Source organism: Malaclemys terrapin, chromosome 5 (assembly GCF_027887155.1).
Source record: "Malaclemys terrapin pileata isolate rMalTer1 chromosome 5, rMalTer1.hap1, whole genome shotgun sequence".
In the NCBI taxonomy this organism is placed as follows: Eukaryota; Metazoa; Chordata; order Testudines; family Emydidae; genus Malaclemys; species Malaclemys terrapin.
Window position 1 is genome coordinate 561,304 of NC_071509.1, and position 22,790 is coordinate 584,093.

General features: G+C 54.0%; 2 protein-coding genes across 6 annotated transcripts in view; one reads left to right on the top strand and one right to left on the bottom strand.

Annotated features, from left to right (window-relative positions):
• LOC128838406 (dedicator of cytokinesis protein 2-like) overlaps positions 1 to 22,790 on the bottom strand; it is a 348,010-nt gene that overhangs the window by 88,869 nt on the left and 236,351 nt on the right. The window lies entirely within an intron of this gene.
• The window catches only part of LOC128838410 (protein INSYN2B-like), a 34,154-nt gene that overhangs the window by 7,751 nt on the left and 3,613 nt on the right, over positions 1 to 22,790 (top strand). Inside the window, exons 2-3 of one of the 3 annotated variants that reach the window (XM_054030573.1) lie at positions 5,439 to 7,524; positions 15,988 to 16,062. In XM_054030573.1, the coding sequence (XP_053886548.1) occupies positions 5,900 to 7,524; positions 15,988 to 16,062 (1,700 nt within the window). In that variant the 5' untranslated portion in view covers positions 5,439 to 5,899. Of the gene's footprint in view, positions 1 to 5,438; positions 7,525 to 12,913; positions 13,725 to 15,987; positions 16,063 to 22,790 lie in introns of those variants that run through there. The other 2 variants (XM_054030575.1, XM_054030574.1) reach the window with 2 other exon arrangements.

Below are 22,790 nucleotides of genomic sequence, written 5' to 3' on the forward strand. Positions count from 1 at the left end.
TCCTCCTTATGACACCCTTTTAGATACCTGAAAACTGCTATCATGTCCCCTCTGTCTTCTCTTTTCCAAACTAAACAAACCCAATTCTTTCAGCCTTCCTTCATAGGTCATGTTCTCAAGACCTTCAATCATTCTTGTTGCTCTTCTCTGGACCCTCTCCAATTTCTCCACATCTTTCTTGAAATGCGGTGCCCAGAACTGGACACAATACTCCAGCTGAGGCCTACCCAGCGCAGAATAGAGCGGAAGAATGACTTCTCGTGTCTTGCTCACAACACACCTGTTAATAAATCCCAGAATCACGTTTGCTTTTTTTGCAACAGCATCACACTGTTGACTCATGTTTAGCTTGTGGTCCACTATAACCCCTAGATCCCTTTCTGCCGTACTCCTTCCTAGACAGTCTCTTCCCATTCTGTATGTGTGAAACTGATTTTTCCTTCCTAAATGGAGCACTTTGCATTTGTCTTTGTTAAACTTCATCCTGTTTACCTCAGACCATTTCTCCAATTTGTCCAGATCATTTTGATTTATGACCCTATCCTCCAAAGCAGTTGCAATCCCTCCCAGTTTGGTATCATCTGCAAACTTAATAAGCGTACTTTCTATGCCAATATCTAAGGGGACTTAAGGAGCTCAGTCACTATAAGGCACGCTTTCCAGTTCTTTAAGTGTTCTCCTGGCTCTTCAATTTATCAACACCCTTCTTGACCTGCAGATACCAGAACTGTACACATTATCACAGCAGTAGTCGCACCAGTGCCAAATACAGGGGGAATATAATATTCCTTTTCCTACTTGAGATTCCCCTGTTCATGCATCCAAGGCTCACACTAGCCCTTTTGGCCACAGTGTCACACTGGGACCTCATGTTCAGTTGATTATCAACCAGACATCCCCAAGTTATTTTCAGAGTCACGGCTTCCCAGCATAGAATCCCCATCCTTTGTTCCTAGATGTATGACTTCACATTTGGCCATATTTAACACACACTGTTTAGTTGTGCCCATCTTGGATTGCTCTCTATAGTGACCTGTCCTCTTCACTGCTCACTGCACCCCTCCCCGCCAATCTTTGTGTCATCTTCAAACTTCAACAGCAATGAGCTTTTCTTCCGGGTTATTGAAGAGAAACACACCTGCTCGATGATGATTCTCTATTTACGATTACATTTTGAGATCTATCAGTTAACCAGTTTTTAATCAATTTAATGTGTGCCATGTTGATTTTGTATCATTCTGGTTTCTTAATCTAAATGTCATGTGGTACCAAGCCTAAGTGTAGTACATCAACACTATTCCCTTAATCAACCAAACCTGTAATCTCATCAAAACAAGATCCCAAGTCAGTCAGGATCTGTCTTCCATACACTTGTGCTTCTTGTCATTAATTATATTACCTTCCTTTCTTTCTCATCTGAGACCTATGTCTGCTAGTCCATTATTGTGCCCTGCATCAGCGTGGAGCTGACAGACCTATAATCACTTCGCTTTCACCAGTGCTCTGAAGCCCAGGGAGGGGGGTGGGCTTCAGAGCATGAGCTCTAGCCCGAGCTGCAACTTCAGTGCTCTGTGTACAGAGCTATTTCTAGAGTGCTAGCGTGAGCCCCACTAGCCCGTGTCTATTGACCCCCAGCCCGGGTCACTCCCGCTGGCTCCAGAATGCTGTGTAGCTGTACCTCCTCGGGGCAGTACGCACAGCTCCAGTGGTCACTACTCTTGAGGGGGTGATGACTATAGTACAGAGGGCTCCCTGTGTACTCTGTGCAGACAGAACTCAAAGGAGAAGCATCAGCTACACCATAGTACAGACAAGGGCAGGTCCTATGAAAACTTCCCAACACCTAACTCTGCCAGTGCTCCTTGATCCCACCTGGCAGCCCCGCTGCTAGCCCTGCCCTCAATTCCCACACTTTGCATCACTGACCCATTCTGTGATTTCGATAAGTGCCTACTACTGGCTGCAATGACTCCCTCCATCTCGTCTCACTTGTGTCCTAATACTGATGTGACGTGAGTCGCGGGGTGTGTGTGTGTGTGTGATGGAAATCAGTGCTACCCCCATCTCTCGTCCAAGTTCCTGTCACGTCCTGTCTGAGGCTCAGCCCGATAGGACTCTGATCCCTCACTGGGGTTCCTGGAGTTACCACAGTGCATACAATAAATACAAGGGTCCCCAGTCTCTGACAGGGAGAGAACAAAGCCATTACCAGTGTGACAGATGGCTAAGTTAGCACTCCCCTCCCAGTGCACTGACTACAGCCCCTCACCCCAACCCTTGAGTCTAGCCTGGCCCTTCCCTCACGATGACAGTGCTGCAGAGGCTTTCCTTCTCCACAGCAGGGGTGGGGGGCGGTTCTCACTGTCACTAGGCAGCACTGCCTGAACCCCTCCTGCCTCTGGGCTGTACTGGACTCTGGCTGGCTCCTGGAGAAGGAGGCTGCAGCTCTCGCTGTCCCTTGAGTAATGACTCTCTCCAACCTGTTGCTGTCCATACTAACTAGGTGTCCCATCCATTGTGTCTTCATCGCGTTCTGTCTTACAGGCATCTCCCTATGTCTGGGCCCAGCTCCAAGAGCAGGAAAGGAAATTGCCCTGCGACTGGGCGTCTGGCTGGGCGGCGCGTTGAGCAGAATGCTAAGCAGAAAGCTGCCGCGTCAGGCACCGGGTGGCAGGCTGGCTGTGGGCCCCACCCTCCACCACTCCAGAAGGGGATGCCCCAAGACGGGAGGGACCAGGCAGCTCCCCCCCTACTCTGGTTTGGTTTTGCTAAGTTCTGAGTTGTGCAGCTTGCTGGGGGAGGGGTCGGGAATCCAGCTCACTCAGCACCTGGGAACTTTGCTTGCTCTCGGCGCCTGCTAACTCTGGGCCACTCTGCTGAGTCGGCAGCTTGGTTACAGAAGAATGAGCTGTAAGGGAAGTGGCTGCAGCACCGTGCGCGTACTGCAATACCAGCTGCAAAACAGGGTAGCAATGCCGGCTGTGCAGAGTTCCCAGAACGAGGGTGTGCTCTAGGGAGCAGGGCCCAAATGCGGGCTGCAGGGGGCGTTCCCTTCTGTACCAGGCCCAGCCTGGCCCACATGCGGTAGGGAGCAAGGCAGCAGCAGTCAAAGGGTGTTGAGGAAGGAGGGGGGCGGGGGGAGGCTCTTGGAGTTGCTCAGCAGGCAACTCTGTATACTCACAGACCTTGGACATCAGGGACACGTTGGGTATGTCACTGCGGCCGTGGCAGCGCGGTGACGTGGGCAGTGTAGTCACGCTTTATTGCTCAGGGAGAGCTCTCTCGGCAATAAAAAATAACCACCCCGAACGAGCGGTGGGAGTGTGGCTGCCAGTGATAAAGCGCTGTCTATGCTGGTGCTTTTCAGCGATAAAACTTTTGTCACACAGGGAGGTGTTTTTTCACATCCCTGAACGACTAAAGTTTTAGTGCTGAAAGTGGCAGTGCAGACACAGCCTAAATTGCACGGGAAAGGAGCGTTGCTTCCCGCGTGTTAGTGGCTCTAACTCTCCCCGCAGCTCCAAAGCAGTTCCTCTCCGTGAGCTCGTCTCAGAAAGGAGCAGTTAGACTCTTCCACACCACTTGGGGTGCCTGGAAGATGGCAGGGGGCATCCCAAGCAGGGCTGCTGAGCATGCGCTGTGATGGGCTGCATGCGGGAGGGAGTGGGGAACCCTGGCTGGGGCAGAGGGGAGGCGGGAATGGCGGGAGAGCGGAGGTGACTGGAGTTGGTACAGGGTGTGGCAGGAGATGTAGGCCTGGGCGTGATGTGGGATCAAGGGGCGGGGGAGCGCGGGTGTGCATGCCTCTCACACAGTCGAGGTGCGTGTGTGCTCATGACAGAGCTGATGTGGCAGGGAAGACATGTAGGTGCCCACGCTGCGAAGCGTGTGCGCAAGTGGGTGCAGCGTTATGAAATGGACTGTAGGGCACTCCTGCCCTGGGCTGGGCTGGGCGCTGTATCTACCATTGCTCACAGAAATAGAACCAGGGCCCTGCAGCGGCCAGTGACTCCAATTGCCTCTGACAGGAGGAGCGACAGGGCCCTAACTCAGGGCACGCTGTAGTGCCCGAAATGAGGGTTCAGGAGGGTTCTGTGCCATGTCAGTTAGATACAAGGCACGACAAACCTAGAGTCTCTAGCTGAGGGTGGTAGGCGGGGGTCTCTGAGTAAAACCCCAACTCAGCTGAGTCCCTGCTCCTCGAGAGGATATTGCTTTACGGATTGTCCCAGACACCCACACCTGGAGTAAGGAGGAATAAGGGACATCTGCAGGCAGAGCGCCCAGGCCTGGAGTAGCCGGGGAAATCAGGGGGGTCTGCAGGCAGAGCGCCCAGGCCTGGAGTAGCCGGGGAAATCGGGTGGCTGCAGGCAGAGCGCCCAGGCCTGGAGTAGCCGGGGAAATCGGGTGGCTGCAGGCAGAGCGCCCAGGCCTGGAGTAGCCGGGGAAATCGGGTGGCTGTAGGCAGAGCGCCCAGGCCTGGAGTAGCCGGGGAAATCAGGGGGGTCTGCAGGCAGAGCGCCCAGGCCTGGAGTAGCAGGGGGAAATCAGGGGCGTCTGCAGGCAGAGTGCCCAGGCCTGGAGTAGCCGGGGAAATCAGGGGGATCTGCAGGCAGAGGCCCAGGCCTGGAGTAGCGTGGGGACTGACATTCAGGATTGAGGACCATCAGCCTTGCTTTGTGCGGGGGAGTCAAGGACTGGAATGGGAAGGGGGAGTGGCAGGTTGAGACTGAGGTGCATCAGCAGAATTGATGGGGAGAGGGTGCCCTTTAGTGGAAGAGCAGGGGCTGGACACCTTCCACTCAGAACAGCACCATGCAGGGACTTGTAGTTCCCACAGGCAGCCTCTTTGTAATCAAGACAGGGAAACAGATGCAGCCCTTGGACTCCTGCTGAACTGCCAGCAGTGCCCTCCGTGGAGCAGTAGGAAGGCCCCTGGCTCAGGGATGATTTTCTCACTAGCCCATTCGCCATGTTTGGTGTGAGCTGGCTCCCCGTAGCCCAGAACCCCAGCCTGTGTCTGCCCCACGGGGAGCCCAGAACCCCAGCCTGTCACTGCCCCACGGGGAGCCCAGGACCCCAGCCTGTCACTGCCCTGTCTGAAGCTGGCTCCCTGGCACAGCCTGTCCGCCCTGCACAGAGCTAAGTGCACTGAGCCCCAACGTGGCAGAGCTATTTTTAACAGTTTCTTCTGCTTGAATTGAGCTGTGAACTTGTACCATGTTTATGCTAAAGGGGCAGCGCTGGAGATCAAAGCTTGTCTCTTTGGGTTTGTGATCTTGCCTGAGCTGAGAGGGAGGGCTCGAAAGGGGCCAGCAACTCTGTGTGGAGGCAGCCATGTGTGCTAGAAACTTTGCTACCCTTGGGAGGGAACATGAGAGGAGACGTGCTGCAGCTCCCACACTGGCTCCATGCTCACACTGTCTCTGTCTCCGCAGGTCCAAGGGAGCGTGGCAGCCATGAGCTGGGCCTGGACCTGCTGCCATCCTGCCCCCAGGGGGGCCAACCCTGGGGGTGACTAAGAAGGAAAAGCAGCCAGGAAAATGGGCTCCTGGGGCCCCAGGCCAGGCTCAGGGCCAGCTGTGCTGGGGCACTTTGTCGGAAGCTTTAGGGGCAAAGGACAGAGGCCGGACGGCTGGGATAGCATGCCGAGAAGTCTTGTTGCTGCTCCTCCGCTTCAGCTTTCCTCCTGGTCGCTATCCCATCAGCGAGACCCACAGGCAGCAGAGGATGAAAGCAGCTGCCCCCCTTAGCACGGGGCTCCAGCCGCAGCTCTGACAGGCGGAGGAGATGCTCCCTCTGCCAGGTCGCAGCGCGTGTACTGCAGCTTCCCAAGCAGCAGGGCGGAGGAGCATGGGAGTGGAGCCTGGGGCCTGAGGGCAGGGCGGGGCGGCACGAGATGGTCAGTAAGGAGACCAGCCCCTGCCTGGCTCGGAGCAGTGAGGGCAGCCAGGAGAAAGCCATGACCGTACGCTCGGTGCTGCTCAACCGCGACTCACCCGACATCGAGACCCGCCTCAAACGCCGACGCAACCGCACCCAGCAGGTTCGCTTCAAGGACCTGGTGGATGGCCACCCTGGGGAGGAGGCGAGCCCCCGGCAGGAGCCAGCAGCCACCCCTGACACCAACACCCCATGTGCCTCTACGCCTTCCAGGGATTCCCCTGAGCTGGTGGCAAACTGTGCCTCGGACGCCCAGCGGAGCTGGCACCAGGCCAAGCCGCGCTCACTGACGCTGCCTATGCCCAGCAAGGTGTGTCTGAGCACGGCCATCCAGACCTCCCCCAGCCTCCAGCAACAATTCCCAGCCTCCCGTGTCCGCAGCAAGAGCACCTGCGACTTCGCCCACGAGGAGGATCCGGCCGCTGCCTGGGAGCCCAGCAAGAGCCAGACGGGCTGCAGGGGCCCAGCCTGGGCACCCGCCAGAGCCAGCAGGGATCTCCCCCAGTGCACCCTCACCAGCCTTTCTGCACACAACCACCTCCCTGCCTCCCCCCTCGCCCAGCACACCAGCAGAGAGGGGCAGCCAGACCCCACTTCACATGCCACTTTGTGCCACGGGCTGACTCCAGCGCCCAGGGCTCCTTGCCCACCTTATCCAGGGACCATCAGGTGTACCGCGGCCAACTATACCTCCCAGCCAAAGGGCTGCCCACCAGCGCCCAGCCCCTGCCTCTGCTCCTCCCAGCCCCCTGCATACGCCAGGAACTGTGGGAGCCCTAAGGACAGTCACGGTGCCCCTGCTCCGTGTCCCCTGCGCCCTTCCTCTGTGCCGTGTGGACAGCCTGGGCCACCTGCAGGGCCACGGCCTCGGAGCAGGAGCCAGTCTGAGCAGGACCTGCCATCCCAGCCTGCTCATAACCGCATGGCCGGCAGCCATGGGCTCGGCCAACCAGCTCAGTGTCCCTCCCAAAGAGACCCCACTGCTGCCCTGCAACAACACCACCACTCGTCCTGGGGCAGCCCCAGCGCAGTCCTGCCGCCACCAAGCCTCCCCAGTTCTACAGCCACCATGCTGAAGAAGACACCAGCCACCCTCAGCCACCCGGCTCCCAGCAGTGGACAGGCCCAATCTGTGGCTGCATGGCCCAGCATCTGCAGCCGGCTAAAGGCCATCCAGACCGAGTGTGGCCTCGTGAACTTGGAAGAGCCCCAGCAACTGACCTCCACATCCAGTCAGGGGCACCCCCCGAGGACACAGCAATTCACCCGGACTCCTGGGGCCCCCTGGAGCAACAAGCCGCTGGGTGAGCCCTGTCTGACGGCCGAGCAGCTGGAGACTCTGCACCAGGTTCAGGACCTTCTGCAATTGGTGGCTGCAGCCAAAGGACAAGTGGGTCTGTCCAAGGGGGATGAGCATTTCCTAACATCTCGGGGACATGTGGGTGTGGGGCCCGGGCAAATGGGGGACCTACAGTCACAGCTGCAGTCCCTGGAAGGGGTGCTGGAGACCAGCCAACAAACCATCAAGGTGCTGCTGGATGTCATCCAGGACCTGGAGAAGAAGGAGGCCCAGCGGGATGGGTGAGCAGCAGGGTGCAGGTGGGCTGCCAGGGAGGGCGCAGTGCTGAGGGGGAAGACAAGGTGCACAGACTCCCTGCCGTAGGTTTGGCTCAATGATCAAATGAGGTATCAGGTCAGGAAAGGATAACACTACTCCAGGGATACTTAGACCTACTGTCCAAACAGCACTGACCCAATGCCAGCCCGCTGACCCCCACCTGTCCATGGTGCACCAGCCCTCCCCATCCCATGCCAACACACACCTGCCCTCCCCCTTCGGGTCACAGGGGTAATCCAGTCTCTGGGCACAGGCGTCTCTTGGCCTTTCTACTGAGTCTGCCAGCCAGTGTAAAGCACAGGGATGAGCACGTGTCATGGGAGCTGAGATCCCCAAACTCATCTCAGACAGGGGCCACCAGCCGTCCCTTAGATGGGAACTGCTGTCAGTCCCTCCTGAGCTAGGTGGATTCAAACCGGTGCTCTCCAGGAGAAAGGCTCCGGAGCTCATTAGCACTCTCCTGAAGCAGCCAGGCCCCGCACGTACTATTGCTGCCCCTTAGAGAGTGAGGCTGCTGTCTGGAAAGATCAGTTCAAATGCAGTCCTTTCTGCAGCTCACACCGGCAGGGTCTTCTCTCTGCACACACAGGCAATGCCTCCCACCTGTGCACTCAGTCACTAGCAAACCCACTGCACAATTAAATGTCTTACCTTCTTAGAGGGACAGTTCCCATTAAACAAAATGCAAACCCTAAAACTACACCAGTAAAACAAATACTAACACACCGTCCAAATGTACCTCTCTGTAGGCTGGTTTGCAATATAAAATAACAATACTAATTGCACAGTCCTCACACTGTGAGAGTCATTAACAGAGTTTGAACCCATGAGTTGCAGATCCACCACAGAGACTTCCACAGCTATGGGGGGTGAGGGGTGAAGAAAGCTTGCTAATATCCTCTGTGTGGGTCAGCCCATCAAGAAAGACATGACCCATTTTGTCACAATTACACGAGTGTTTGGGAGCTAGTGGTGGGATGCTGGGTATCAGGGTTACTGGGGATGGAGTATGATGTAGTGGTTCTAGACATCACAGCCAAACATAACTACACTTAGGTTTGAATTGTCTGCAAGGACTGAACTCATGGCTTGGATCTAAAAGCATGACCAGCTCCATTAGCATGGAAGTATTAACAGACTCCGGTTATGTCCACACTGCAAAACCCCCTCCGCAACTAGGATGACCAGATGTCCCGATTTTATAGGGACCGTCCCGATTTTTGGATCTTTTTCTTATACAGGCTCCTATTCATAGATTCTAGGACTGGAAGAGACCTCGAGAGGTCATTGAGTCCAGTCCCCTGCCCGCATGGCAGGACCAAGTACTGTCTAGACCATCCCTGATAGACATTTATCTAACCTACTCTTAAATATCTCCAGAGATGGAGATTCCACAACCTCCCTAGGCAATTTATTCCAGTGTTTAATCACCCTGACAGTTAGGAACTTTTTCCTAATGTCCAACCTAGACCTCCCTTGCTGCAGTTTAAGCCCATTGCTTCTGGTTCTATCCTTAGAGGCTAAGGTGAACAAGTTTTCTCCCTCCTCCTTATGACACCCTTTTAGATACCTGAAAACTGCTATCATGTCCCCTCTCAGTCTTCTCTTTTCCAAACTAAACAAACCCAATTCTTTCAGCCTTCCTTCATAGGACATGTTCTCAAGACCGTTAATCATTCTTGTTGCTCTTCACTGGACCCTCTCCAATTTCTCCACATCTTTCTTGAAATGCGGCGCCCAGAACTGGACACAATACTCCAGCTGAGGCCTAACCAGCGCAGAGTAGAGCGGAAGAATGACTTCTTGTGTCTTGCTCACAACACACCTGTTAATGCATCCCAGAATCATGTTTGCTTTTTTTGCAACAGCATCACACTGTTGACTCATATTATTACCCCCACCCCCTGTCCCGATTTTTCACACTTGTTGTCTGGTGACCCTATCCGCAACAGTGAGTCTCAGATCCCAGGTCAACTGATGCGGGCTAGGCCTGTGGCACTGAAAACAGCAGTGTAGACGTTTGGGCTTGGGCTGGAGCTGGCTCTGGGATCCCACCCCCTTTCAGCGGGTTACAGAGCCTGGGCTCCAGCCAGAACCTGAATGTCTGCGCTGCTATTGTTAGCCCCATAGTCTGAGCCCTGCCAGTGCCAGTTCGTTGATCCGGGCACTGAGACTTACTGCCACAGGTGTGGCTTGTTTCTTTTTGCAGTGTAGACCTATCCTCAGAATCCTCCATATGTGTTGTACTACCAAAGAGTGACACCAAGCCACACTGCATCAGTGGGGTTACACATGCACAGGCTGCAGGGCAAAGTGGATGAGATTCGGGTCTGTCATATTAAGCACGTGGATTCTAGACCTAGGCCTGTCTGTAGAGATCTGTTGGAACCTCCTAGTTATCTGCAGAACAGGTGAATGCTAGCTGCCTTCTTCTCGGTTGTGGTGTGAGCCCTGGCTTACTAGTGGTTGTGAAGGGCAAAAATATATTTGCACCAGTGGAAGAGCTGGGATTAGAACTCACGTTCTCCTGGTTTACAGCTCAGCATGCCTTGCCTTCCCCTAAGTTTCTGGCCACTTTCCCTTTCCTGTACAAGTGGATTGGCAGAGACGAACGCAAGACTCAGCAGGTGATTCGGCATGCTCTCGCCAGAAAAAGGAAGATACAACAGCAGTGAGAGCACAGACTGACTCCCCAAGGCAGCCCCTGTTGGGGATCCAGGTCTCCCTGCTGTGTGTGGTCAGGTCTCTCCGAACAAAGCACTCAATATTTGTATCTGTTCATTTCACTGATTCTGCTGCTCCTGAGAACTGGGACCTGGGAGCAGCACCAGTGCCCCTGATCCATGCCAGACCTGGGGCCCAAAGTGTGAGTCTGCTCCTACCTGGAGACCAGAACATCCACCTCTACCAATGTGCCTGAAGCCTGGCCAGTTCTGCTGTCTGCATTTCAAAAAGAATGTGAACATTTGGAAGGGAGTCAGAGAAGAGCTACAATGATTCGAAGTCTGGCAAACCTGCCTTAATAGTGAGAGGCTTAAGAAGCTCAATCTATGCAGTTTATCCAAGAGAAGGATAAGAGGATGTAATCACAATTGGTTACTACCTGCATGGGGAGCAGAGGGCTCGTTAATCTAGCAGACAAAGGCAGAATGAGATCAGTGGCTGAATGCTGAAGCTAGACCAGTTCAGGCTAGAAATAAGGAGCAGTTTTTTCTAAGGGTATATCGTGGCTGTGTAGTCACGGCATAGCGCTGGGAGAGAGCTTTCCCAGCGCTGTAACAAAACCATCCCCACAAGGGGAGTAGCTACCAGAGCTGGGAGTACGACTCCCGGTGCTGGTGCACTGTCTACACTGCCACTTTACAGCGCTGAAACTTGCAGTGCTCAGGGGTGTGTTTTTTCACATCCCTGAGCGAGAAAGTTGCGGCGCTGTAAAGTGGCAGTGTGGACAAGGCCTAAGTGTGGGTAATTAACCATCTGAACAACTTACCGAGGGCTGTGGTAGATTCTCCATCACTCGAAGTCTTACATTAAGAGTGGATGTCTTTGTAAAAGAGGCACTCTAGCTCGAGAAGAAGTTCCATAGGGGCTCACCACAGAAATGACTGGGTGAGGTTCTGTGGCCTACGCTCTTTGGGTGGTCAGACGAAATGATCACAGTAGTTCCCTTCTGGCCTTAAAATATATAGAATCATAGCAATGTAGGACTGGAAGGGACTTTGCTAGGTCATCTAGTCCAGTCCCCTGCACTGAGGCAGGACTCAGTATTATTCAGACCATCACTGACAGGGGTTTGTCTAACCCAGGGGTGGGCAAACTATGGCCCGCAGGCCACATCTGGCCTGCCAGCCGATTTAATTCAGCCCTCGAGCTCCTGCTGGGGAGCGGGGTTGGGGGCTGCTCAGTGCGCATGTGCTGCGGCTCCCAGAAGCAGTGGCATGTCCCCCCTCTGGCTCCTATGTTTAGGGGCAGCCAGGGGGCTCTGTATGTTGCCCTGTCCACAGGTGCCGCCCCTGCAGCTCCCATTGACCAGGAACTGCAGCCAGTGGGAGCTGCAGGGGTGGCGCCTGTGGACAGGGCAGCGCGCAGAGCCGCGTTGCTGCGCCTCTGTGTAGGAGCCAGAGGGGAGACATGCAGCTGCTTCTGGGAGCTGCTTGAGGTAAGCACTGTCCGGAGCCTGCATCCCTGACCCCCTCCCATGCCCCAACCCCCTGCCCCAGCCCTGATGCCCCTCCTGCCCTCCAAACCCAGCCCAGTGCACCCTCCTACACCCCAAAGCCTGCATTCCCAGCCAGAGCCCTCACTCCCCCCGCCCCAGCCCAGAGCCCCCACCTGCACCCTGAACACCTCATTTCTGGCCCCAACACAGAGCCCTCACCCCCCCGTGCCCCTGCCCCAGCTCTGACCCCCTCCTGCCCGCCGAACCCCTCAGTCCCAGTTCAGAGCACCCTCCTACACCCCAAGTCCCTCATTCCCAGCCCCACCCCAGAGCCGCAGCCCCAGCCGGGGCCTTCACGCAGTCCTGCGTCCCAACCTCCTGCCCCAGCCCTGAGCCCTCTCCCTCACCCTGAACTCCTCTTTTCTGGCCCCCTCCCAGAGCCCTCACCCCCTCCTGCACCTCAACCCCAATTTCGTGGATATGAGTCGACAGTGTGCCCTTGTTGCCAAGAAGGCTAACAGCATTTTGGGCTGTATAAATAGGGGCATTGCCAGCAGATTGAGGGATGTGATCATTCCCCTCTATTCGACATTGGTGAGGCCTCATCTGGAATACTGTGTCCAGTTTTGGGCCCCACACTACAAGAAGGATGTGGAAAAATTGGAAAGAGTCCAGCAGAGGGCAACAAAAATGATTAGGGGGCTGGAGCACATGACTTATGAGGAGAGGCTGAGGGAACTGGGATTGTTTAATCTGCAGAAGAGAAGAATGAGGGGGGATTTGATAGCTGCTTTCAACTACCTGAAGGTGGGTTCCAAAGAGGATGGATCTAGACTGTTCTCAGTGGTACCAGATGACAGAACAAGGAGCAATGGTCTCAAGTTGCAGTGTGGGAGGTTTAGGTTGGATATTAGGACAAACTTTTTCACTAGGAGGGTGGTGAAGCACTGGAATGGGTTACCTAGGGAGGTGGTGGAATCTCCTTCCTTAGAGGTTTTTAAGGTCCGGCTTGACAAAGCCCTGGCTGGGATGATTTAGTTGGGGATTGGTCCTGCTTTGAGCAGGAGGTTGGACTAGATGACCTCCTGAGGTCCCTTCCAACCCTGATATTCTATGATTCTATGATCATGTCCCCCTTCAGTCTTCTCTTCTCCAGACTAAACAAACCCAATGTTTTCAATCTTTCCTCATAGGTCATATAATCATTCTTGTTGCTCTTCTCTGGACTTTCTCTAATTTGTCCACACCTTTTCTGAAGTGTGATGCCCAGAACTGGACTCAATACTCCAGTGGAAGCCTTATCAGTGCTGAGTAGAGAAGAAGAATTACTTCTGGTGTCTTGCTGACAACAATCCTGCTAATACATCCCAGAATGATGTTCGCTGCTTTTTTTTTTTTTTTTGCAACAGTATTACATTGTTGACTCATATTTCATTTCTGATCCACTAGAACCCCCAGATCCCTTTTCGCAGTACCTAGACAGTCATTGCCTATTTTGTATTTGTGCAATTGATTGTTCCTTCCTGAGTGGAATACTTTGCATTTGTCCTGATTGAATTTCATCCTATTTATTTCAGACCATTTCTCCAGTTTGTCCAGATCATTTTGAATTCTAATCCTATCACCTAAAGCACTTGCAACCCCTCTCAGCTTGGTATCACCATCCCCAGACTTGATAAGCATGATCTCTATGCCATTGTCCAAATTATTTATCAAGATATTGACTAGAATCAGACCCAGAACAGATCCCTATGGGACCCTACTCAGTATGCCATTCCAGCTTGACAGTGAACCATTGATAACTACTCTCTGAGTACGGTTTTCCAACCTGTTGTGTACCCACCTTATTGTTGGTTTGTCTATGATGTATATCCCTAGTTTGTTTATGAGATGATCATGTGAGACTATCAAAAGCCTTAGTAAAGTTGAGATATATCCCATATACTGCTTCCCCTCGTCCACAAGGCTTCTTGGTTTGACATGACTTGTTCTTCACAAATCCATTTTGATTGTTACTTATCACCTTATTATCTTTGAGGTGCTTACAAACTGATTGTTTGATTATTTGCTCCATTACCTTTATGGGCACCGAATTTAAGTTGATTGGTCTATAGTTCTCTGGGTTGTCCTTATTCCCCTTTTTATAGACAGGTACTATATTTGCCCTTTTCCAGGCCTCTGGGATCTCTCCTGTCCTCCATGAGTTCTCAAAGATAATTGTTAATGGCTCAGAGATCTCTTCAGCCAGTTCCTTAAATATTCTAGGATGTATTTCCCCAAACCCTGCTGACTTGAAAACATCTAATTTGTCTAAGCAATTCTTAACTTGTTCTTTCCCTATTTTAGCCTCAGCTCCTACCCCATTTACACTGATGTTCACTATGTTAGTCATGCAATCACTGCTAGCCTTTTGGCATTTAACATGAATCTGGATTCTGTGTGCCGTACTGTCCATCTCACCTCACCTACTGTACTGCGGAATTAGGGGGAGCTCAGAGATGAAGGAGCAACAAGAATGGTTTGAGTCTTGGAGAAATTCTCCCATGAGGGTCTGTCCAGCCCGGTATTGTTCCCTTAGAGAGGAGATGCCTTAGAGGAGACTTGTCTATAAAATACTGAATGGGCTGGAGACGGGTGGTAGAAGCAGGAGCTCCTGTTCTCCCTGATGGGAGACTGAGCTAGATGGGCCATGGGGCTGACCCAGGCTGGCAAGTCCAGCCGCTGTCTTTATCTGTTCATCCAGCTTGATCCTTCTAATGGTTTCCTCATTCCACAAACGCTGCTTTATACCAACAAGGGGCTCTGTCTCCATGTTTCTCGCACTGTCAGCTATGCAGGGCACATGTACAAAGTGTGTGGTGTTTGGGGCGGGGTTCACTCCAGGCTTTCTAGAGGCCACAGGCTCCCCAGAGAGCTCAGGGTGCAAAGACCCACCGCGTTCTCTGCTAAGCTGCCATGAGGAGGAGCTCCAGCAGGGTGATCATGTAGGGCTGGCACATGGCAGGGGGATCAGGCCTTCTACTGCTCCTACCACCCTGATCTGCAACCTGGTGAGAAGCACAAAGTCTGTTCTGAGTCAGGGAAGGGCTGGTCCTGCTCTGAGCAGGGGGTTGGACTAAATGACCTCCTGAGGTCTCTTCCAACCCTAATCTTCTATTATTCTAACCCAGCTTGGCCCTGCACTGAAAACTAAATGATACAAACATGGTGGGAGTGGTAAATAGTGAAAAGGACAGGTCACTGCTAGAGAGCGAGCGGGATCCCTTGGCAACCTGCATTCGAATGAAAAATACGCATTCTAATATGGCTACATGTGAATGCGTACACCTAGCAACAAAGAACTAGGCCACAGTTACAGGATGGGGGACACTATCCTGGGAGCAGGGACTCTAGAAGTATCACATGGGGAACAAGTATTTAATAAGGGTCTCCTCAGTCCAGCAGAGAAATGTATAACCCGATCCAATGGCTGGGAGTTGAACATAGACAAATTCAGGCTGGAAATAAAGCATAAACTTTTACCAATGAGAGTAATTAACCATTGGAACAATTTACTGAGAGTGGAGCTGGATTCTCCATCACTGGCAATCTCTCAGTCAAGACTGGCTGTTTTTCTAACAGCTCTGCTCCGGGAATTATTGCGGGGCCGGTCTCTGGCCTGTGCTATACAGGGGGTCAGACTAACTGATTCCAACGGTCCCTGCTGGCCTGGGAATCTCTGCAAACCATCTAGTATCAGTGGCACAGGCTCATCCTAACCCTCTGCTCACGAGGGCATTACCTCCCAGAGCCGGGTCAGAGCCACTGTCTCTGTTGTGCTGAGGAGAAAGCAGTGGCAGGTTGCCTGGGGAGAGTGAGAGGTGGAACCCAGGAGTCCTGGGTTCCTATAACCCAGCCTTCCTCTCCCCTAGGCAAGATCCTGGAGGCTTCCCTGCCTCCTCTCCCAAAGCTGTGAGTGGTGCTGCCACCCACCCACAGCTCTGCTGCCTGTGGTCCGGATGCTCAGCCCCCCTTCCTTGGCCCCTCTTTGTGCGACACTCCCTCAGGATGCTCTCCGTGCCCCTTGTCTCCTTCTTGCCAGTTGTAGTTCTCCAGGAAGTTTTCCGATCACCCTGGCCCATTGGCTCCTCACTGACATCACTATCCTATCTATGGCAACGGAGTGATGTCACAGACCCTTGGGGAGTTCTTACAGGGAGGGGTCCGAGAGACACTGGGAACAGCAACCCCAGGGCTCCTTGCTCATGGGGTTTCTGCTCTGTTGTAGGCGACACTCATACCGGACAGGGCAGGATATCGCCAACTGTGGGACCTGCCGGGACTGCGCCTGCATAATCTACAGGTAAGAGCCACCTCGCCAATGCTGGGAGGGGTCCCCAGCTTGGCTCCCTTCCTGCCTCCACCGACCAAGGCTGTAGCAGAACTCCCTGTTTGGCTTCCCTCTTGCAGCAAGCAGCAGTTCAGTGCTGTTACTAACTTAGCGCTGATGATCCTTCAGAGACCAGCAAGCCTGGGAGAGGGCAAAGCCCCCCGTAGGGACTCCGTGAGCGGGTCAGCAGCAGTCTGGGCTCTCAGCAAGAGGGAATGGGAGCAGCCCCCTTAAGCCCCACGATGTGGAGCAGTGCCAGTTACAGAGCCCTCCAGAGGCAGGGGGATCATGCTGCCTCTCCAATGGACTTCACTTTAGACCCAACGTTCCCTTATGTTCCACATGCACATGGTCTCTCCCTCCTCCCCCTCCCCTACTTTTACTGCTGAAAATTGCTGCCGCCCGAAGTGCAGCCTTCCAAAGCAGGGCCAGGGCATGCCCTTGGGCTGGCTGTCTCTGCTAGGGCTTCTCTGTAGCCCCTGCAAGGCAGCACAGTCCTGGACATAGCACGTCTGATATGCCACTTGGAAGGGGCCCACAGGGCATGCACTGGCAGTGGGTTATGCAATCCTCTCCAGCCCTCACCTCGCGCACAGGAGGAGCAGCCCCTCCACTTGTCTCTGTGGAGGGCTCAGCAGGACTGAGGTGCTTCACCCCACACATAGGGGTAGAAATGAGTGACTCGTCACTGGAACAGGGAGTGCCCTAACACTGGGCTCCAGCGTCCTCCTCTTTCTCGGGCCCAGTGCCTATTCACTGATAGCACATAGCCCGTGTTTAGGGCACTCTCCTGGGAGCTGAGAAACCCAGGTTCAAATCCTGATTCCTCATCAGGCAGAAGAGGGTCTCCCACATCCTGAATGAATGCTTTAACCACAAGGCTCCAAGTTATAAAGTGGGGGGACTCCTCCTCCCCCAGCTTTTATGTCAGCTTAGGTGGGTTCTGAGCATGCCTGCTGATCTGGCCCCAAAGGCAAGACCGGGGGGAGAATGCCTAGCTTAAGAATCCTGCTGGAACTTAGGTATGAAGGTGGCTGAGCACATGCCCAGCCACTGACATTTAGGCATTTCAGGGCTTTTAACAGTGGCAACTCACGCACCTAGGGACTTTAGGGGCCTGCAGAACTAGGCAGCAGCTGAGCAAGGGTATTGTGAATTCCAGTGGTGCCTAAATGTTGGACTTAGGTATCGAACTGCAACATTAACAGCCTATGTCCCTTTGTGAGTCTAGCCCTTTAAAAAAAAAATTAAAGCTGAGATACCCACATAATCACATGACTCCAGGAGCTGGTGCTTTAGGAAAAACACTAAATGTCACATACCTGACAATAAAACCATGCGAGTTGGCACTCCTGCATCATAAACCCAACAATGCACGTCCAGTACAGGAGAATGGCTTCCCTGGACCTCCTGCCCACAGGCAAACTGGACCCCTGAGTCCACATACAGAGCCAAAACTTCACACTCCACCCACCTCCCCTCACCCTGGCAGGCCACTGCCTCACTCTGCTCCACTCCCTAAAAGAAGCAGGCACTACTTTGGTTGATACAGCCTAGACCTATACCATCCAGTCAGGAAACAGAAATCACACCACGTGATCACTCACATTAAGTAGTCGAAGCAGACATCACTAAGGTTTGTGAAACCTCCCCAAGTCCCACATCTGCGTAAAGCAACCCACCTGCCAATTACGAATGACAAAGTAGGCATAGGTGCTGACTTTCCAAAGTGCTGGGAGGATGGGGGGCTTGACCCCAGGCTCCACCCTCGCTCCGCCTCTTAACGCCCAATTCTATCCCTCCCCCAAACATGCCACATTCCTTGCTCCTCCCCCCTCCCTTCTGCACACCGCGAAACAGCTGATCGCGGCGGGCGGAAGGCACGGGGAGAGAGGAGGAGGCACTGATCTGCAGGGCTGCTGGCGGACGGGAAGCACTGGGAGGGTGAGGGGGGCTGCCGGTGGGTGCTCAGCATCCACCATTTTTTCCTGTGGGTGCTCCAGCCGGCACTTATGAAAGTAGGGGATGAGGAGCAATGTGCAAACAGACACACCCTAACGGTTCCTCATCAGGCCCCTATGCCCAGGGGAGTCCTGGCCTGCAAGCTCCTCCCTGTGGGAGACAGGTGAAGGACAGAGGTGCGGATGTATCCCAGGAAGGCCATTGCAGGCCTGATGCACTCAGATGAAGAGTCCAGTGTGAGGAAGTCTTGTCAGCCGTAGCTGGGAGCTCATGCTCAGCTTTGTTTGCTGCACAATACAAACCCTGCTGTACGTCTCACAGCGGGCCAGGCCCACAGGAGGGTTGCGCGCTTAGTGCACGTACTCAAGAACTTTCAGCTGTGCTCTTGGGCCCCGGGGACCTGTGCAGGGCAAAGCAGGGCCTGACATAGCTGGGGTAAGGCTTTGGGCAGAGATTGAGGAGCATCGGCAGAGCTCCAGGGGGATCAAAGACTCGCTAACAGGCTCTTCAGTCTAGCAGACAAAGGTAAACACGATCCCATGGCTGGAAGCTGAAGCTAGACACATTCAGACAGGAACTGGACCATGGCAATTAAAACAGCCCTGCAGCTTGATCCCCAGGAGTCCGAGTCAGCAGGCCTGGGCAATCCAGGGGCTGCAATGCTTGGAAGCGAGACCAATTCAAAGTACGCTCAGGCCCATTTACGTGAGGGTAACTGGAACCGCTTGGCCAGGGCTATGGCGGATTCTCTGTCGCTTGGCGTCTTTAAATCAAGATTCGATGGCTCTCTTGCTACAGGATATGCTCCAGCTCAACCAGACGTTAGGGGCTTGATGCAGGAGTCGCTGGATGAACGGCTCTGGCCTGAGTTATGCAGGTCAGACTGGTTGGTCATGATAGTTCCTGCTGGCTTTAAACTCTATGCCCTGTGTGTGAGGGGAGCCCATGGCTGGAATTGTGGGGCTCTGAGGGGCATCAGAAGAGCTGCATGTCTGTTTGGGGAGCTCCCTAAGCCTCCTTCCCCTCTCACTGGCCAGCACTCTGTGCCTCTCCCATCTGACTGAGCTAAAGAGCCTTTGCTGGAAAGTGAGGCTGTTAGTAAATGCCATGCGAAAGCACTGCATGAAAAGTGACAGCCCCTCGCAAACTGTCACCTCCTGCTGATCCCATCAGCCTGTGCTGCTTCTCCCTGTGGCAGGCACTCCCCCCGCCCCGCCATGCCTCCTCCTTGGGTAATGGGTCCTAGTGGGTGGAGTCTGGGATGCCAGGGGCCCCGCTCTTAGTCCTCTGTGCCTGGGGGCAAGGGAGAGCCTGTCTCCATTTCCCTCTTTCCACGGGTCCAACTCAGGCCATGGCAAAGCAGCCACGAAGCCCTGAGCAAGAGCAAGGGGGAGGGAAGGGAATGGGACAGCTGCCAGTTGGCCTGAGTGAGGGAGGGCTGGGGGCCACTGTCCCCCTTACCCTGTGGGGGCCAGGTGTCCCTGTGCGTGTGGGTAAGGTTCTTGCCACGTCTGTGCGCCCTGCTCTCTCTGTGCATGTGCACATTTGATCATGAATGACATTTGTTCGGTTAATGTCACTAAAGGCTGGATGGCGTTCAGATGGGGGGTCTCTGAGCAATGCCGCATGGTCATGTGGGTGCGTCTTTGCCCCCACCTCTCTTTGCATGCAGGACTCTGTCTCTCCTCCATCTCTGTGGGCGGGCGTCTCTTCCTGCTGCACTGGGTGCACGTCTCTCTTTGGAGGTGCCTTGTTGTGTCTGCATCTCTTGCTCTGTGCTTGTTTACACCAGAACTAACAGCAAACTCCTCCTATGTAGCTAGTGGGGGGTTTCACTGCTAACTGGGATTGACAGGTCTGTCTCTGTGGGCACTGCGGCTGGGAGAGATGTCATAGCTGAGGGAGTGGATTGTGTAACTGTTGTCTCTGGCTGTGGACTCCCTCTGGGCTTAGCCGCCGCCATCCACATGATGAACAAAGTGCTCTAGCAGAACCCACACAGGCACAATGCAACAGACACTAGAGCAGCATCATGCCTGGACCCTGTGACCTTTTCCATACGCCGAGAGTCTGGTTCTATTGCAAGGAATGCTGGGTGACTGTCAGACTGTACAGAAGAGACATCAGGGTAAGGTGCAGGCTGGGTTAGTGGACATCAGCGCAATAGCTGAGGGGTTAATGGTGGAGTCCCTACAAGTCTGTTCCTATCGCAACTGAGGGAGACGGGAATTCCCTCTGGCCACTCCAGATCTCCATTTCCTCAAGCCCCTGGTGTACAGTGGCAAAGGCTCATTCTATTAGTATTGGCATTGCTAAGATCAAGCCCCTGGTGCTGGGTGCAGCACAGCTAGCCCCTGCCCTGAGGAGCTCACAGTCACATAGAAAAGACATGCACAGGAGCAGGGCTAACACTCCTGGACGCCCAGAGAGAGAATGCCTTTCCCACAGTCACACAGGGGAACTGAATGCAGGTCTCCTGCTAACAACAGCCATGCTTCTATTGCCTATAGATCGAACAATGGCTCTGATCAGCTGGGAGACTGCAGGATTCAATTCCTTAAGGGAAAGAGCATGCGGGGGCAGCTTTTGGGGTGGATCAGCCAGAGCATGGGGTGTGCAAACCTCCCTTCAATCATTAGGACATACATGAACCCTTTACACACTGCTCCCGCAGCCTTCTTTACATCGGGGCCCAGTGGCACCAGGAATCTGCTGCCCCAGGGGCCGTAAGGCCAGAGGGAGAATTTCTTCTCGCCCCATTTTTATTTGACTCCCCAGAGGGGCAGGGCAGGGACCTGGCTCCTCTCATTGTGGCGAGTCTCCATCCTCCCCCGGAGTGCAGAGAGGTGTTAGGTAGAGGGCTACTGCCCAAAAGCCGCAATTCTGCTTCCCCAGCCATGACACACTCGAGTCTTGGGCTTGAAGAAGCAGAGAGTAGGGTGACGGGAGGCGTTGTGGCCACTGATTCGGGATCTGGAAAGGATCACTGCAGTGCACCTCTGAAGCCTGTATTGGACACTATGGGCACAATAGAGGGACAAAGCGACCTAGGGACTCACCTGTCTGTTTGCTACAGTCCCCTCTAGAGCAGCAGCCACACTGCTGCATGGACACGGAGGAAGCAAGACTAAGTGCTGGAGAGGGGAGAACTCCTGGTCTCCACTCCTGACTATAGCGAGTACTCAGCTGGGGTGCTTCGACACTGCTGCAGTGCCCTATCCCCAACCCCGTATGTGCCAGTGCGTGGGGACACAGACACAAGCAGTAGCTCTCCTCTCTACATATCCGGGCCGGGAGTCTAGGATAGAAGACAGGCAGTGATTCCTGCTCGCCCCCAGATCCCTCGCCAGGCCTAGGAAGGGTGCCACCAATGGTGACAGATGATTTCAGCGAGAGCTCTCCCTGCAACCAACCAATCTGTCTGTGCCTTACTTTACACCCACGCCTGTCTGGGCAGACCATCCTCCTGCTGTGTTTGCACTGGAATTCCATATGATGCAAGGGGGTGGAATGAGGGTTAATGGGACTCAAAGGTGGAAAATGGCCTAGTCTTAGGAAAACTCTGCAGCTGGGTCATGGCTGGGACATCACTTCCCAGGGGAAAGGCTGGGAGCCCCAGCACTAGGGACAGCCCTGTGCATGGGTTGTAGGGGTGGTCATGGCCTCCCCTGCACGACAGGAACTAGATAGGGCTTCATGTGGCTTTGTTATGCCAGCACCTCAAACACATCTAGCAAGCAGCATGCGCTCTCTTCTCTTCCGTGCGAGCTCTCTTGCACCTGGGGGAGTACAGTATCCACGCCCTCAGGATACTTCTGAGACTAACACTAGGCCCTGCATGTGGTCACTCAGGGATCCAGTCTCCCTCAAATAGCAGGTTTCACGCCTCCACCACACTCAAAGGTCTGGAGCACCCGCCCATCCTCAGTAAGGAAAGGGTTAATGTGCACCTGCCAGGACAAACCTTGAGGCATACGAGCAGCTGTCAACTTCTAATGCCTGCAGCCCACAGAAAAGAGCCAGAACCTGCTTCTTGTGCAGGAAGAGGGGAAAAGAGGCCCACATGCGGCCTCTGCTCTCTCCTCAGAGGTGCCAGAGGATGGTGCTGGGCAACTGCTCCAACAGGGCCTCTCTTACATGGGGAGATGCCATGTATTCCATCAGCTCCCTCTCGTTTGTGGACGATGGGGGCTGCTGGGGAGCGAGTGAAGCAGCTGAGCTGTGGTGCTGTCAGGCTGTGGATGGTAGTGCAGAGTCTCTGCTTTCCCAGTGCATGCAGAGATCATTTGCCTCCTAAGCCTGTCATCAAAACCGCAGCCAGGCCTGGGGATTCACAGACGGGTGTTGCTTCAGCAATTAGGTGCCATCTTAGCATGGACCATGTGTAACTTGACCTCCCTCAGTGGGTGTGGCTTGAGAAAGAACAGGACGTTCACAGTCTGACTCAGAAGACAATCTGTGCCCACGTCAGGGATGAATCTGAGCTGAGGCTGGCTGCATAAGGGTGGCACTCGTGTGTGATCTGAACTGGGGTTTCTGAGCATCACCACAAAATAAACACGAGAAGGAATGATAACACTCTGAGTGAGGCTAGGGCCATCATCAGCACCGCAAGTTTGCAGCTAAATCTGTGTCCTTGAGTCCAGTTTGTGGGAGGGAGTTTCTGCTTGTTGAAGCAACAGACTTCTGAAGTGTCTCTGGCTCCGTGATCTGCTGCAGGTCAGTTCTGAAAGGTGATG